The sequence below is a fragment of the Mandrillus leucophaeus genome, unplaced genomic scaffold, assembly GCF_000951045.1.
Source record: "Mandrillus leucophaeus isolate KB7577 unplaced genomic scaffold, Mleu.le_1.0 Scaffold66, whole genome shotgun sequence".
Taxonomy (NCBI): domain Eukaryota; kingdom Metazoa; phylum Chordata; class Mammalia; order Primates; family Cercopithecidae; genus Mandrillus; species Mandrillus leucophaeus.
Genome location: NW_012107141.1, coordinates 5,721,084 through 5,735,452, shown reverse-complemented (window position 1 = coordinate 5,735,452; position 14,369 = coordinate 5,721,084). Strand labels below are relative to the sequence as shown.

The following is a 14,369-nucleotide window of genomic DNA, read 5'->3' as shown; positions in this document are numbered from 1 at the left end:
CTTCGACACCGAGCTCGTCAACATTGGCGGCGACTTCGACGCGGCGGCCGGCGTGTTCCGCTGCCGCCTGCCCGGCGCCTACTTCTTCTCCTTCACGCTGGGCAAGCTGCCGCGTAAGACGCTGTCAGTGAAGCTGATGAAGAACCGCGACGAGGTGCAGGCCATGATTTACGACGACGGCGCGTCGCGGCGCCGCGAGATGCAGAGCCAGAGCGTGATGCTGGCCCTGCGGCGCGGCGACGCCGTCTGGCTGCTCAGCCACGACCACGACGGCTATGGCGCCTACAGCAACCACGGCAAGTACATCACCTTCTCCGGCTTCTTGGTGTACCCCGACCTCGCCCCCGCCGCCCCCCCAGGCCTCGGGGCCCCGGAACTGCTATGAGCCCCGGGCCAGAGAGGAGCCCGGGAGGGCCAGGGGCGTGCATGCCGGGCCAGGCCCGCGGCCCGAACGCCTCGCGCGAGCGCCACGGCCGCCGGGCGCGCCTGGACTCTGCCAATAAAGCGGAAAGCGGGCCTGCGCAGCGCCCGGCAACCCAGGCCCCTGCGCTGTCTTGACTGCGACGCATTCGCTGGGGGCAGGCGGGATAGGCACTGACTACTGCGGGCCCGCAGGCCCGGGGAAGGGGTTGGAGGTTGGAGAGCAGGGTCCCCTCAGACCCTGGGAGGGTGAGGAGGTGGGAATTTGGTGGAACCACATTCGCCTAGTCCGTTGGGGGCCTCCCTTTCATACCCCTACCTCGTCCAGCCCTCTGACTCATCATTGACCTACGACCTCAGCCTTAGCCCCTGGCTGATGCCTTTCTGTGACAAGGAACAGCACCCCATTACCCCACTAGGGGCATGAGATCAAGGAGAGTGCATTCCTCCTTCCAGCAGGGCATGGGAATGGGATGAGGAGTTGATACCTGGTTGCCCTGACTCTTGCCTTCCCAGGATGGGGAGAGTGATTTGCCCAGAGCAGGAGTTAGACCGCTTATTCCGACATAGAATGACACAGGCTTCGGGAGTCCGAAACAGAACATTTTATGAGAAGAGCAGCACAGAATCAGGGCCACACCTGGCCCAGCCCACCTCCGCTTGTCTCTGCTTGGTCTGCCAGCCTTACTCCCCCATCTAAGGTGTTGAGATATTGCCTCCCTACCCCAAAAGAGAAAATGTTCAACCCTCCCCCTGTTTCCCTCTAGTCCTCCAACAGACAGAACTCAAAAAGTCTATTCTCCCAACCCAGATGGGAACTTGGAGGCTCAGGGACCCCAGATCCTTGGTTGTGCCTAAAAGGGGGTGCTCTGCACCTAGAGGATTCCTGTGAATTCCACAGGACCTATCACAGAGCGCCAGGGTAGGAGTTGGAAGGTCTGACCTGGCCTTACTTGGGGCAGCTTCCCTTTCAGCATCTCTTGAACACACTTCTCAACCCTGACCCCTGATCTCAGCACACACACACTGCCTGCAAGTCGTGCCCTTAGCTCTGTGGCCACTCCTTGCGACCCACAGCCTGGGTTCTTAGCCTCTCAAGATCCAGGAAATAAGATCGATTGGGTCGGGGTAAGCAGAGAGGGGGTGTCCAGGGTGCAAGCCAAGCCCAGAGATCTGAACACAGTGGAAAAAACCAGATGCCAGACAGAAGCCGAACACAGTGGAAAAAACCAGATGCCAGACAGAAGCCCCTGCCCAAGATGGGTCTGCCTGGGGAGTTGAGGAGGAGATGGGAGGGGGTAATGGCAGGTGAAAGAGCAAAAGGGGAGGGTCAGGGGAAGGGGTCAAGGATGGAAGCCCAGGACCCCAGGGAAGGGGGCTGATCCTGGGGGCAGAAACCCTTGCATAGGTCCCAGAGTGTTTCCTGTGCCAGGAGAGTGAAGACCTGGGCCCAGCGGCCCCGTTCCTCAGCCTCACTAGCTGCGTGGAGCCGGTAGACGCAGGACAGGCCTGTGAGGAGCAGATGTTCAAAGTCCCAAGTGCTAAGAGGAGGCCCCTTCCGCAGGTCCTGGAGCTGCTGCAGCCGCTGCTCAGCGCCCTCCAAGTCACTGGGCACGTGGTGCTGCAGGAGGAGCCTGAGTCGGCGGCCTGGGTGTGTGGACGCTAGTTCCTCATCCTGGATGTGCAGCTGCCCCATGACATCCAGCTCCAGCCCAGCCCAGAGCAGCTGCAAGGGGAGGCATGTAAGGGGTGGGCTGTGGCTTGGGGAGCAGGGCGGGGAGCAAGAGTGGGCTGGGGGAGGGGGCAGAAGCAGGCAGCAGGACCCATGCTGGCTTGCCCCCGCCAACCCCTAGCAGGTCCACCCTGAGACATCCCCATTCCCAACCCTGAGCTTAGGGACCTCTGGACATGCCCACCCTCATGTCCCAGGCTGGGAGGAAAGACCTCAAACATCACTTCCGGGGCCTCTGGCTTCTGCAGGCCACCTCCCACGCTGGTGCTGTCCATGGGCTGCCCTGGGGCAGCAGAGAGGAGTCAGGCCCCTGCCATGCTACACCATGAACACCCCAGCCTCCCAGAAGTGTCCCTCTGCTGCGTGGTAGAGGTCCCAAGTGCTTCATCATTCTACAAAAGGGCAGGAATGCCATCCCATGCCCCTGTGTCCCCTCCCTCTCATGCACACACATGCACATTGACATTCACTCTCCCAGGCATAGGTCTTCTGATCTCAAAAGCATCATTCCAAGCGTAGTTACCATGTTGGCAAATGCCCAGGACTCCTCCTCTAAATTGCACAATGCCCTTGGTAAAGAGCTCCAGGCCAACGGGTCACAAGACCCTTCCCCACCCTCCTCCTCTCCCTATAATCTTCGGAGGACAGAGTCACCTAAAACAGTGCCAGTGACTCTCCCAAGGACAAGGACCTATTTGGGAAGAGCCTACTCTCCCTGCTCCTTCTCAGCAGTAAGGGAGGGAGAAGGAGGACAGGGCAGGGAGGATAGGGCAGGGGAGGATGTGAGGCAGGGACCACAGGGCAGGGGAGGATGTCTGTGGCAGCTCCCTCCGGCCCACACCTTGGGGTGTTGCCTCACCCTTGTAATGTTTGTTCCAAGCCCAGACAGGTCAAGAGACCCTGCTTTGGGCATCAGTGGGAATGAGCCCAGGGCCAGCATTAAGAGCACCTAGGGCTATCTCCCTAGTTGTCACCTGTATCTTTCCAGTTCTGGGGGGGGCGGCCCACATTGTCACCCACCACAGCACACATCAGCCTGGTACCCACCATGCCCACACTTCTATGCCCGACTAGCCTCAAATAGAGCCAGCTGTTAACTGCCGTCAGCCAGCAGCCTTCCTTGGCTCCTCTCCACCCACCCTGAAGCCCCGGTACCTGCATGGTGCTGGGTTGTAGTCACACCAGAGAGGAGGCAGATGGCTACCACCAGGCAAGCCAGGAACTGCAGGGTCGCAGCCATGCTCCACCACGTCCTCTGAGTTTCACTCTGTTCAGCAGTTCTCTGCTCCCTCATCTGCCTGCCACACACCTCGGCTCCAACTTTCCACTGCAGGCTGCTCCAGAGCTCTGTAATGCGTGTCATTCTTCAATGCTGAACAGGGAGGGGCTGGCTGTGGCCTCGGTCACCTCCCATGGGCTCTTTCCATCCTTTAGAAATGGGGAATCTTTGGTTGTTGGCAGGAGCCTGGCTCCCTGCTTGTCAGGCCCTCAGCCTGTTCCTGCCCAGCTGGGCGGTATGCTTAGTTAATAGGAAAAAGGTGTTTGGTAGCAAATAGCTCTAGCTTGGCCCTCCCAAAGGGTAGGAAAGAGCCCAGGCGGTAAGACCATCTTACCGTCTGCACCCTCAAAATATCCTGCAACTGAGACCAGCCCCGACACCCAGTCTGGCCCAGCCCAGCCTCCATGGAGCCCTTCAGCTGCCAAAAGCATCAGCTGCAAAGTCTTCCAACTGCATGGCGGGCTGGCTGGGCGGCCCTGCATACAGGCAGAGCCAAGCACTCCCGTCTCAGGCACTCCGCCGCAGGCTAAACAGACCCCTAGACCAGCTGGACTAGGGAGTACTGTCTCCTGGCAGACAGACAAATCTGCAGCTCCTCAGTGGTTTTTGCCCCAGCCCTGGGACCTCTTATTTCCTAACAACATTCTTAATTCAGGGTGGGCACCGTGGCTCATGCCTGTAATCCCAGCACTTGAGGAGGGCAAGACAGGATGGCTTGAGCCCAGGAATTCGAGACCAGCCTGGGCAACATGGTGAGACCTCATCTCTACAAATAAAAAAATTAGCTGGGCATAGTGGTACACACCTGTGGTCCCAGCTACTCAGGAGGCTGAGGTGGGGGGATCAGCTGAGCCCAGGCAGTCTAGACTGCAGCGAACCATGATCACACTGCTGTACTCACCCTAGCTTGGGCGACAGACCAAGACCATGTCTCAAAAAACCCCCACCAGCCCGGCGCAGTGGCTCACACCTGTAATCCCAGCACTTTGGGAGGCCGAGGCGGGCAGATCACGTGAGGTCGGGAGTTCAAGACCAGCCTGACCAACATGGAGAAACCCCATCTCTACTAAAAACACAAAACTGGCTGGGTGTGGTGGCACAAGCCTGTAATCCCAGCTACTCAGGAGGCTGAGGCAGGGAATTGCTTGAACCCGGGAGGCGGAGGTTGCAGTGAGCCAAGATCATGCCATTGCACTCCAGCCTGAGCAACAATAGCAAAACTCTGCCTCAAAAAAAAAAAAAAAAAAAAAAAAAAAACACCATTCTCAGCTCAGGCCAGAAACCAGGAAGGTTTCTATAGCCCAAGAGTGATGGGCTGCCATGCCACACCCATCCTGAATCCCTGTGGACCGGAAGAACTTTTAATTACAGCTCTAGAATTCCTCTCAGAAATACATCCATGCCTGCAGGCCACTAGGTCTGCAACTACACTCTTTAGTCCCATTAAAATAGACCCCTAGCTGAGTGTGGTGGCTCACACCTATAATCCTAGCACTTTGGGAGGCCAGTGTGGGTGGGATCATTTGAGGACAGTAGTTCAAGACCAGCCCAGGCAACATGGTGAAACCCCATCTCTACAAAAACTAGCTGGGCATGGTGACGCACATCTGTAATCCCAGCTTCTCGGGAGGCTGAGGTGGGAGAACTGCTTGAGCCCAGGAGGCGGAGGTTGCAGTGAGCCGAGATCACGCCATTGCACTCCAGCCTGGGCAACAAGAGCAAGACACTGTCTCAGAAAATAAAAAACAAAAAAACCCGTAAGACTCCCTGGTTTAGTAGTGTCTCTCTAAGGGAGCAGGGAAACACCCCTGCCTGCCTGTGTCCCCCGTCAAACATCATTTCTCCCCATTACAAGCACACACGAATTGGTGAGTCTAAGTAGGAATTTATTTACACCGACACTCAATCTTAGATAAGGTGCTGTCTAGGATCCACATGCCTTCCCTGGAGCTACTTGGCTTCAGGCTTCTTATCTCCGGCTTCAAGCTTGAGACTCTCCGGGGGTTGGCGATAGACTGGGAAAGCCTCCCAGGGGCTGTTCAGGTCAAATTTGCGGAACTCTTGGGCCAACTCCACCGGCTCTGCCACCACCCGCTTCACCTCATCATCATAGCGTAACTGTAGGAGCAAAAGGCAGGCTTGAGCACTAAGGAAGTCCCTATTACAGCTACAAAGGAGCCTGTTTTTCACAAGGCTATGGATGACTTCCCCAGTCCAGTTCCTCTCCGTTACTGACTCCTGTCCCAGCCTCTGTTAATAAGTCTCCATCCACACCTGTGTTACCCATCAGATCACATCCCAACCAGCTAGAGTGTGAGATTCCAAAATGTAGGATACCTCTCATGCCCTGCCAGCACCAGTCGGACTCCCCTGCTCACCACTCCTGCATCAGGAGCTCCCAACTGACTGCTCACCCACCCACACACTCTTATAAGGTAATGGTAAGCATCTGCCCAGGATTATAGTAGTGGGTGGCTGAAAAGAGTAAACCTAAACTGGGAGATACACAACCTCAGGCTCTGGGCCCTTAGCATATTCACTGTCCAGATCTAAAGCGGTACGTTTGACATGGCTTTTCTTGTTACTGGGGGATCAAATGGATGAGGTCAGGATCATCAGGTGCTAGAGTGAAGAGGCAAACCAGGTGAGGCAGATAGCAGGAGTGGGGTGAAAGGGAGAAGCAAGGGAGACAGCCCTGCCCAGAAGTAGCCTAAGAGGGAAATAGGAGCATGCAAAGCACTAACACAGCAGGAGTGACTGGGGACTAAAAGACCAGGGCTGGAGCACCACATCTCAGCATTTCTAAACAGTTACTTTGCTATAAAAGTCACGAGTAATAATATTACACACTATCTTCCTGCAAATAAACAACCTGCAGCACCACTGAAATTCTTTATTCACGTTATTGGTCCCATCTCAGAGGTAATTCTTGAGGGCTAAACATTTGGTGTCTTCCCCATCACTGCCTTCCCAGAGAGTCAGGGCAGGGTAAAATAATCCTCTACTTTAGGTTTTAGGGACAGACTACGTCCTCAAGGCTGCCTTGATCATTAAAATTATCATTACAATAATGGATAGCACTGGCCAGGTGCGGTGGCTCACGCCTGTAATCCCAGCACTTTGAGAGGCTGAGGTGGACAGATGGCTTGAGCCCAGGAATTTGAGACCAGTCTGGGCAACATGGAGAAACCCCATCTCTACAACAAATACAAAAATTTGCTGGACATGGTGGTGCACGCCTGTAGTCCTAGCTACTCGGAGGACTGAGAGGTGTGAGGATTACTTGAGCCTGGAGGTGGAGACTGCAGTGAGCCGTGATCGCACCACTGCACTCCATCCTGGGTGACAGAGTGAGACCCTGACACACACACACACAGCATCAATTGAGCCTTTACAATACAGCAGGCTTCATACAGCATTTATTTATTTAGAGATAGGGTCTCACTCTGTCACCCAGGCTGGAGAGCAGTGGCGTGATCTTGGCTCACTGCAACCTCTGCCTCCTAGGCTCAAGTGATCCTCCCACCTCAGCCTCTTGAGCAGCCAGGACCACGGGCATGTAGCACCATGCCCCGTTAATTTTTCTATTTTTTTGTAGAGATGAGGTTTCACCATGTTGTCCAGGCTGTTCTCGAACTCCTGGACTCGAGCACTACTCCTGTCTCCCAAAGTGCTGGGATTACAGGCATGAGCCTACACATACATTATTTAATGCCTGCCACAAATCTATTAGTTAAGTGCTATTATTGCCATTTTAAGATGAGAAAGCTGAGTCAGTCAAACCAAGTAACTTGCCCCAAGTTACAAAAATGAAACTAGGATCTGAATCCAGGGCCCATGCTCTTAAACCACCACAATCCACAGACCACATTTCCTGCCATTCCCAGGGATCCCCTGAGTTCCCTGCAAGTCCCTCCCTGAGACTGCTGTCCCAGTTCCAAGGCTCCTACCTCAACGTAGCCAGATAGAGGAAAGTCTTTCCGGAAAGGATGTCCCTCAAAGCCATAATCCGTCAGGATCCTTCTTAGATCAGGGTGGTTAGCAAAGAAGACTCCAAACATGTCCCAGATCTAGGAAAGAGACTCCCTCAAACAGCCAATCCATCAAGACCAACAACAGGGGAAGGGGCTACATGGCATCCCATAGTCTCAACCAGTTCTGTAACTCTGGCCCAGAGGCAGGTCCACCATATCCGGTAACTCACCTCCCTTTCATACCAGTTGGCTGCCTTGAACACAGACATAGCGGACTCAATGGGCGTCAGCTCATCTGTGTAGGTCTTCACACGGATCCGTGAGTTGAAGCGCAGAGACAACAAGTTGTAGACAATCTAGGGAGAACAGAAGCATCTGGAGGGATGAGATGGGAGTCCCTGGTTGGGGGAGTTCTGCCCTGTGACCCTGCTTTCTATTCTGAACCTCAAATCCTCAAGATTCTCCTATGCTTACAACTACTTCCAAAGGCCCAGGCCACAGCTGTAGCTTAGCATGTCAGCATGCCTATGTTTGTTCATACTATTCCCTTTGTCAGGAATATTTCCCTGGTCCACCTCACAAGGCTAATTCCTGGTCTCCTGCTCATGTGTTAAGATTCAGCACAAACATTTTCTCTCTTCAAAGAAGCCTCCCAGACAGGGCCAAGTGCCCCTCCTGCTTTCTTAAAGCATCCCTCTAATATCCTTTGTATTACATGTTACTACAGTAAGCTGTTTAGGTGTCTTTCTCCTTCGAGAGAGTGGGGGGGACTCTTGGAGGACAAATACTTCATGTTATTTCTCTCTCCATCCCAGAGTCTAGCAAACAGTAGATAATCAGTAAAATATTAATAGCTAAATGTATTGAAAACTTATTGTGTGCTAACAATTTACTTGAACTATCTCATTGGATCCTTACAACCATTCTATAAGATAGGGGCAGCTTTATATTTATTTTCCAGATAAGAAAATGAAAGCTCAGAAAGATTAAACAAGGGCCAGGCACCGTGGTTCATGCCTGCAATCCCAGCACTTTGGGAACCCAAGGCAGGCAGATCACGAGGTCAGGAAATCGAGACCATCCTGGCCAACATGGTGAAACCCCGTCTCTATTAAAAAAATACATAAAATTAGCCAGGTGTGGTGGCATGCACCTGTAGTCCCCGCTACTCAGGGGGCTGAGGCAGGGGAATAGCTTGAACGCAGGAAGCGGAGGTTGCAGTGAGCCAAGATCACGCCACTGCACTCCAGCCTGGCGACAGAGCAAGATTCGGTCAAAAAAAAAAAAAAGAAAGATTAAACAAAATATTTGAGTTATCTGAGGTCCCATGGCCATTTAGTGGCAGAACCAAGATCCAAACTTGAGATCTACTTGACTCTGAAGTCCCAGTTTAACTGCTATGCTCCATTGTTTGTTACAAACGGAAATTAATACCCTTACCCCCCAAACCTTCTCAAATCTCCCGACTGACCTCAAAACGGTTCTGCCGAGTTGGGACATCCACTGCTGTCAAGTCAACCAGGGATTTGAACTGTGCATTGGTGTGATCCTTGAGGAAAGTCAGCACTGGGATGACGCCATCAGGATGGATACAGACCTCTAACTCATTGAAGCAGGACACCTGCACACATGGAAGGGAGGGGAGAGGGAACAAAGAGCTACTGAGGGAACAGCTAACTTCAGCTGGAGTCATCTGGCTTAATGCTGAGGGAAAAGTCCAAGGTTGGGATGGAGGAGTCTGTAGTTTCTTTGAAACCAGTCTGCCCACTCCCACATGCCCTGAGAATATGGTTCTTTCTTGGCCCAGACCCAAATAACAGTGGTACGTATTACCTGAACTTGTTGGACATACTTGGGCAAGATTTCAGCCACATACTCTCCAAAAGCTGAGAGCTGCTTGTGGGCCACATCATTCCGTAGTCTGACAGTGGCTGGAAGGAAAAAGCATATTTAACAAAGAAATGGAGAAGGCAAAAGCCAGCCCTGTATCCAGTCTCTTGGGCTTGTAAGGGATGTCAAATCCAGTAAAGGCTCCCTGCAGCACCCTGAGAAAGGGGCATGTGAAAGGTTTCCCTTCCAGGGAATAGAGTGATGAAAACTTGGGGAAAGTGCCACCTTAAGTACACAGTCCTCAGAAAGACTCTCAATACAGCAGCTGGGGTGTTCACCTCTTCTCAAAATTACTCTACAGTTCTTCCCTCACATTACCTGCATTTCTGCTAAAGCAGTAGTCTCAGTTCTCCTGTCAGACTAAGAGCTGTTTGAGGATGGGAACCAGAACTTTTGCTTCTCTGTAACTTCTTAGCATGTAAGTTTATACCAGGTTCTCAAGATAAGAACTTCAGGGCTTGAGGAGCCCTCACAGACTGTCTCCTTGAAACCTACTTTTTTTTTTTTTTTTTTGTATCAATGAGAAAACTGAGGCCAAGAAAAGGGGAAATGCTAGGTCTCCTAACTCCCAGTGCGTGCATCTTTACTGTAACATAATATGTACATACTCATTCATGCAACCCTAAACCACTGAGCACTCACACATCACAAGCTACGGAATGATGGTTAGGTTTTCCTGCCTCTGGCAGCAGGCAGGCCTACTTTGTCATTCACTAGGTCTCTGACCCTGGGCAGTTTAATTCTTTGGATTGTTTCCTGATCTATAGTAAGAAGAGTAAGATACTACCTACCCCATAAGGCTGTTGTGAGGACGAAATAAGATCATTCACTAAAACGCTTAGCGAGGTGCCAGGCACACATTAAGCACTAAACGTGAGGTACTATTATTACAGGGCTCTGAGGACTAAAGGGCACATTGCTTGCTTTCGAAGAGCTGACAGTTTAATCAGACAAAAAGGGGACCATTGAAACGGACAAGGGACAATCAGGGCCATAACAGAGAGGCCTAAGGGTACAGGGAGGGCTCGATTCTGCATGCAGGGTGAAGACCACCGCAGTCAGGTCTCCAAGATTTGCCAGGAAGACGCAGGGAAGGGCATCCTAGGGCAAGGACAGGCACCTAGGGGACCCCGCCGACAGTTCAGGGAAGAGCGCTGCCAGCACATACTCACGGCGCGTGTCGGCCCCGGCGCTCTCCCGCCTCACCGGCAGCAACAGAACTGAGGGTCGCCCAGCCCCTGCACAGGGAGATAAAAGGCACAGACGCGCGGGGTGAGGCCTGAAGAGCTCTCTGCACTGGGCACGCCGCTGCGCCTGACCCCGGTCTCAGCTAGCTGCCCCTCTCACCCCTCGTCAGCGCTGCGGCCCCCACGATTCCACGCCACCACAGCCTAGCTGCCGCTGCCGCAACCGCCATGTTACCCAGACGCAGACTAGACAGCGGACGGAAAGACAGCAGGAGACGGAGCCCCAAGGGCACGGACCGGAAGCGGAAGTGTGCAGCAGATCTTCTTCCGGGCGGACGTGGAGCCGGAAGCAGAGGTTCCGGGCTCCGGGATGAAAGGAGGGAACGCAGGTGAGAAAGCGAGACAGGCAGGTAGGGAAACCGTAAGGTGAGCGTGGTCCTAGTTCCGTGTGGCAAAGCCTGGAGAGAAGGCGAGGACGCTGAAGAACCAGACGGGTGAGAGGAGGGGAGGGGGCGGGCGTTCTGGGTTCTGCACTACACACCCCTCCCCCGCTCTCAGCCAAGCTTTTGACGAGGGCGGGCGGGCCTGAGTGGGAAGAACGGTTTCCCTGGCGACGGTTTCCCAGGCGACTTCAGGTGGAGCGGGGATATTGCACAGGGCGATGGGCCTCCCAGTGCCCCGGCCTGAGGGCGGCTGGACTTGAGTTCTGGGACGCAGCCTTAGGGAGTCTTTCGAGCGAGGGGGGAAAGTAGCTCAGAAGAGAGCAAATGTGAGACTGACGTATATCCCAGGCTAGGCCTCATATGGAGCGTCTTAACTCCATGCGCGGGGAAGGAGAGGACCTGGCCACTAGGCCGGGGCGGGGGGTCCTTTTTGTCTGATTCTGCTGCCCCGAACTTCACTAGTTTTATGCCCCAGTTGTTTGGTTAGTAAGGCTTTTACGGTCACAGGCCTCCCCCAGCCCTTTGCTTTCATATATTGACCTAAATCCCAAGTCTTTTGTTAATATCATGGAACGGAATTATTCCGTGTTTTCTCAGGAAAACACCCAGAGTTGGAACTTTTATTTATTTCATTAGCGGAGTGGTGCCACTGGGGAGAACGAACCCAAGTTTGGTTAAAGGATAGCGTCAGGGACATCATGGACAGGACCAGGACTAAGGCCAATCTGGACCCACTTTGCTGTCACTTCTTCCGTTTCCCTCCCTGAGTTGGACAGTTGGAGTCACAGATTATGGCTGTGAATTCCGCAAGTTACTCAAGGTGGTGTTGCTTTGCAGACAGCTGGCAGAGAGAGAAGTTGGCTAGCATGGAATCACCAGAGGAGCCTGGAGCATCCATGGATGAGAACTACTTTGTGAACTATACTTTCAAAGATCGGTCACACTCAGGCCGTGTGGCTCAAGGCATCATGAAACTGTGTCTAGAGGAGGAGCTCTTTGCTGATGTCACCATTTCGGTGGAAGGCCGGGAGTTTCAGCTCCATCGGCTGGTCCTCTCAGCTCAGAGCTGCTTCTTCCGATCCATGTTCACTTCTAACCTGAAGGAGGCCCACAACCGGGTGATTGTGCTGCAGGATGTCAGTGAGTCTGTTTTCCAGCTCCTGGTTGATTATATCTACCATGGGACTGTGAAACTTCGAGCTGAGGAGTTGCAGGAAATTTATGAGGTGTCAGACATGTATCAGTTGACATCTCTCTTTGAGGAATGCTCTCGGTTTTTGGCCCGCACAGTGCAAGTGGGAAACTGCCTTCAGGTGATGTGGCTGGCAGATCGGCACAGTGATCCTGAGCTCTATACTGCTGCCAAACACTGTGCCAAGACCCACCTGGCCCAGCTGCAGAATACAGAGGAATTTCTCCACTTGCCTCACCACCTACTCACAGATATCATCTCGGGTAAGTTTAGGGAGGGGACACAGCATAAGCAGTTACTTGGCTGTGATGTTCAGTGAATGTTCTAGTTTAGGAGAAAGGAACCCTCATGCTTCCTGGTGTTAATTTACATTATTATTCCTGCATTCATACTGAGATAACCTGCTAAGAAAGATTGAGTTGAGATTCAGTGTAATTGCTGTCAGAGACACAGTGTGTTAGAGGAAGAAGCCAGGAAAATTAAAGCACAACACTTAACCACACAAAAGTACCGAGGAGTGATTTGTATTATACTCTAATTTCTCCTGTACTTTGGATGTCCCGGTGGGTCTAATTACCTGTGTAAATTGGTGATGAGGTAAGATATCTAAGACTAAAACTTTTTTAGTGATGGGCCAACGTCAGGAAACAATCCTAACCCTGCAAGTGAGATATAACCATACTTAAGGTGTGAGGTTGGCTAGGCACGGTGGCTCACGCCTGTAATCCCAACACTTTGGGAGGCCGAGGTGGGCGGATCACCTGAGGTCAGGAGTTTGAGACCACCCTGGCCAACATGGTGAAATCCCGTCTCCACAAAAAAATACAAAAATTAGCTGGATGTGGTGGTGGGCACCTGTAGTCTCAGCTAATTGGGAAGGCTGAGGCAGGAGAATCACTTGAACCCGGAGGCAGAGGTTGCAGTAATCCAAGATCATGCCACTGCACTCCAGCTTGGGCAACAGAGCAAGACTCCATCTCAAAAAAAAAAACAGTGTGAGCTCTATAGCTTAGTAGGTTGCTTCCATGGCAGATGGGAGCATATTGAGCCATCCATTTTGATTTAAAAAGGCAAGGCACATATTCTGGTTTTTCTTCAGATTGTATAAATATTTTGCCTTTTACTAAAGATTTCCATGGAGAGGAACAGTTGTGAGTCTTTACCCAACTTTTTGAGGCCTCATGTAACACGAGACTACTTTTAAAAAAAAGCAAGGCATGCCAGGCATGATGGCTCATGCCTGTAATCCCAGCATTTTGGGAGGCCAAGGAGGGAGGATCGCTTGATGCCAGGAATTTGAGACCAGCCTGGACAACATAGCGAGACCTTGTCTATACAGAAAATAAAATTAGCCAGGCGTGGTGATGCACACCTGTAGTCCCAGCTACTTGGGAGGCTGTAGCAGGATTGCTGGAGCCCAGGAGGTTGAGGCTACGGTGATGGTGATTGTGCCATTGCATTCCTGCCTGAGCGACAGGGTGAGACCCTGCCCCCCACCCAAAAAAAAGGCAATTTCAGGTTAATTTCATGTATATGTGTATGTATGCATGGACATATATACACATGCCCAGCAGTAGTCTAATAAAGCGGTTCACATCTTTTAAAGTCCCTTACTCTGAATTTCTCTTTCGGATCGTCATTGACCATGCCTTTCCTCTGGCTCTCACAGATGGAGTTCCATGTTCTCAGAACCCAACAGAGGCAATAGAAGCCTGGATTAACTTTAATAAAGAGGAAAGAGAGGCTTTTGCAGAGTCACTCAGGACAAGCTTGAAGGTAAGGCAAATCTCTTAATTGTTGAGACTGCACACTCTCCATGCATTCTCGCCATCAGGTAACCTGGCCTTTTTTTTTTTTTAAAGACAATTTTTGCTTTGTCGCCCAGGCTGGAGTGCAGTGGCACAATCTCAGCTCACTGCAACCTCCACTTCCCAGTTTCAGGCGATTCTCCTGCCTCAGCCTCCCAAGTAGCTGGGATTACAGGTGCTGCCACCACGCCTGACTAATTTGTGTATTTTTTAGTAGAGATGGGGTTTCACCACATTGGCCAGGCTGGTCTGGAACTCCTGACCTCAGATGGCCCGCCTGCCTCTGCCTCCCAAAGTGCTGGGATTACAGGTGTAAGCCACTGTGCCTGGCCTAACCTGGCCTCTTTGTGTGTATGTATGTGTGTCTGTGTGAGAGAGAGAGAGATGGAGTTTCGCTGTTGTCACCCAGGCTAGAGTGCGATGGTGCGATCTTGGCTCACTGCA

General features: G+C 52.4%; 5 protein-coding genes across 9 annotated transcripts in view; 3 read left to right on the top strand and 2 right to left on the bottom strand.

The window, feature by feature from the left end:
- Positions 1-540, top strand: part of C1QTNF4 (C1q and tumor necrosis factor related protein 4) — a 5,869-nt gene extending 5,329 nt beyond the window's left edge. The window contains exon 3 of the mRNA XM_012001466.1: positions 2-540. Within this exon, the coding sequence (XP_011856856.1) occupies positions 2-385 (384 nt within the window). The 3' untranslated portion in view covers positions 386-540. The remainder of the gene's footprint in view (position 1) is intronic.
- Positions 1-1,132, top strand: part of MTCH2 (mitochondrial carrier 2) — a 71,858-nt gene extending 70,726 nt beyond the window's left edge. Inside the window, exon 12 of the mRNA XM_012001453.1 lies at positions 1,103-1,132. The gene's annotated coding sequence lies outside the window, so the exon portion shown is untranslated. The remainder of the gene's footprint in view (positions 1-1,102) is intronic.
- Positions 1,133-1,528: 396 nt separating this feature from the next.
- FAM180B (family with sequence similarity 180, member B) lies at positions 1,529-3,461 on the bottom strand. Its single transcript, XM_012001452.1, has 3 exons — positions 3,308-3,461; positions 2,365-2,435; positions 1,529-2,146 (listed from the first exon to the last, which is right to left on the bottom strand). The coding sequence occupies exons 1-3, from the start codon at positions 3,444-3,446 to the stop codon at positions 1,751-1,753; spliced, it is 606 nt and encodes a 201-aa protein (XP_011856842.1). The 5' UTR covers positions 3,447-3,461; the 3' UTR covers positions 1,529-1,750.
- A 1,841-nt stretch (positions 3,462-5,302) lies between these two features.
- Positions 5,303-10,788, bottom strand: NDUFS3 (NADH dehydrogenase (ubiquinone) Fe-S protein 3, 30kDa (NADH-coenzyme Q reductase)). Its single transcript, XM_012001451.1, has 7 exons — positions 10,643-10,788; positions 10,468-10,533; positions 9,239-9,336; positions 8,877-9,026; positions 7,636-7,761; positions 7,382-7,501; positions 5,303-5,549 (listed from the first exon to the last, which is right to left on the bottom strand). The coding sequence occupies exons 1-7, from the start codon at positions 10,710-10,712 to the stop codon at positions 5,382-5,384; spliced, it is 798 nt and encodes a 265-aa protein (XP_011856841.1). The 5' UTR covers positions 10,713-10,788; the 3' UTR covers positions 5,303-5,381.
- A 6-nt stretch (positions 10,789-10,794) lies between these two features.
- The window catches only part of KBTBD4 (kelch repeat and BTB (POZ) domain containing 4), a 6,509-nt gene continuing 2,934 nt past the window's right edge, over positions 10,795-14,369 (top strand). The window contains exons 1-3 of one of the 5 annotated variants that reach the window (XM_012001448.1): positions 10,795-10,871; positions 11,767-12,380; positions 13,787-13,893. In XM_012001448.1, coding sequence (XP_011856838.1) covers positions 11,792-12,380; positions 13,787-13,893 — 696 coding nt within the window. In that variant the 5' untranslated portion in view covers positions 10,795-10,871; positions 11,767-11,791. The other 4 variants (XM_012001444.1, XM_012001447.1, XM_012001445.1 and 1 more) reach the window with 4 other exon arrangements.

Coding starts and splice junctions, on each gene's coding strand:
- NDUFS3 (XM_012001451.1), bottom strand. CDS start 10,712: ATGGCGGTTGCGGCAGCGGCAGCTAGGCTGTGGTGGCGTGGAATCGTG. Junction 9,337..10,467: donor CGCCGGGGCCGACACGCGCC/GTGAGTATGTGC, acceptor TTTTCCTTCCAG/CCACTGTCAGACTACGGAAT. Junction 7,502..7,635: donor CCAACTGGTATGAAAGGGAG/GTGAGTTACCGG, acceptor TCTCTTTCCTAG/ATCTGGGACATGTTTGGAGT.
- FAM180B (XM_012001452.1), bottom strand. CDS start 3,446: ATGAGGGAGCAGAGAACTGCTGAACAGAGTGAAACTCAGAGGACGTGG. Junction 2,436..3,307: donor TACAACCCAGCACCATGCAG/GTACCGGGGCTT, acceptor CTGCTGCCCCAG/GGCAGCCCATGGACAGCACC. Junction 2,147..2,364: donor CCCCGGAAGTGATGTTTGAG/GTCTTTCCTCCC, acceptor CTCCCCTTGCAG/CTGCTCTGGGCTGGGCTGGA.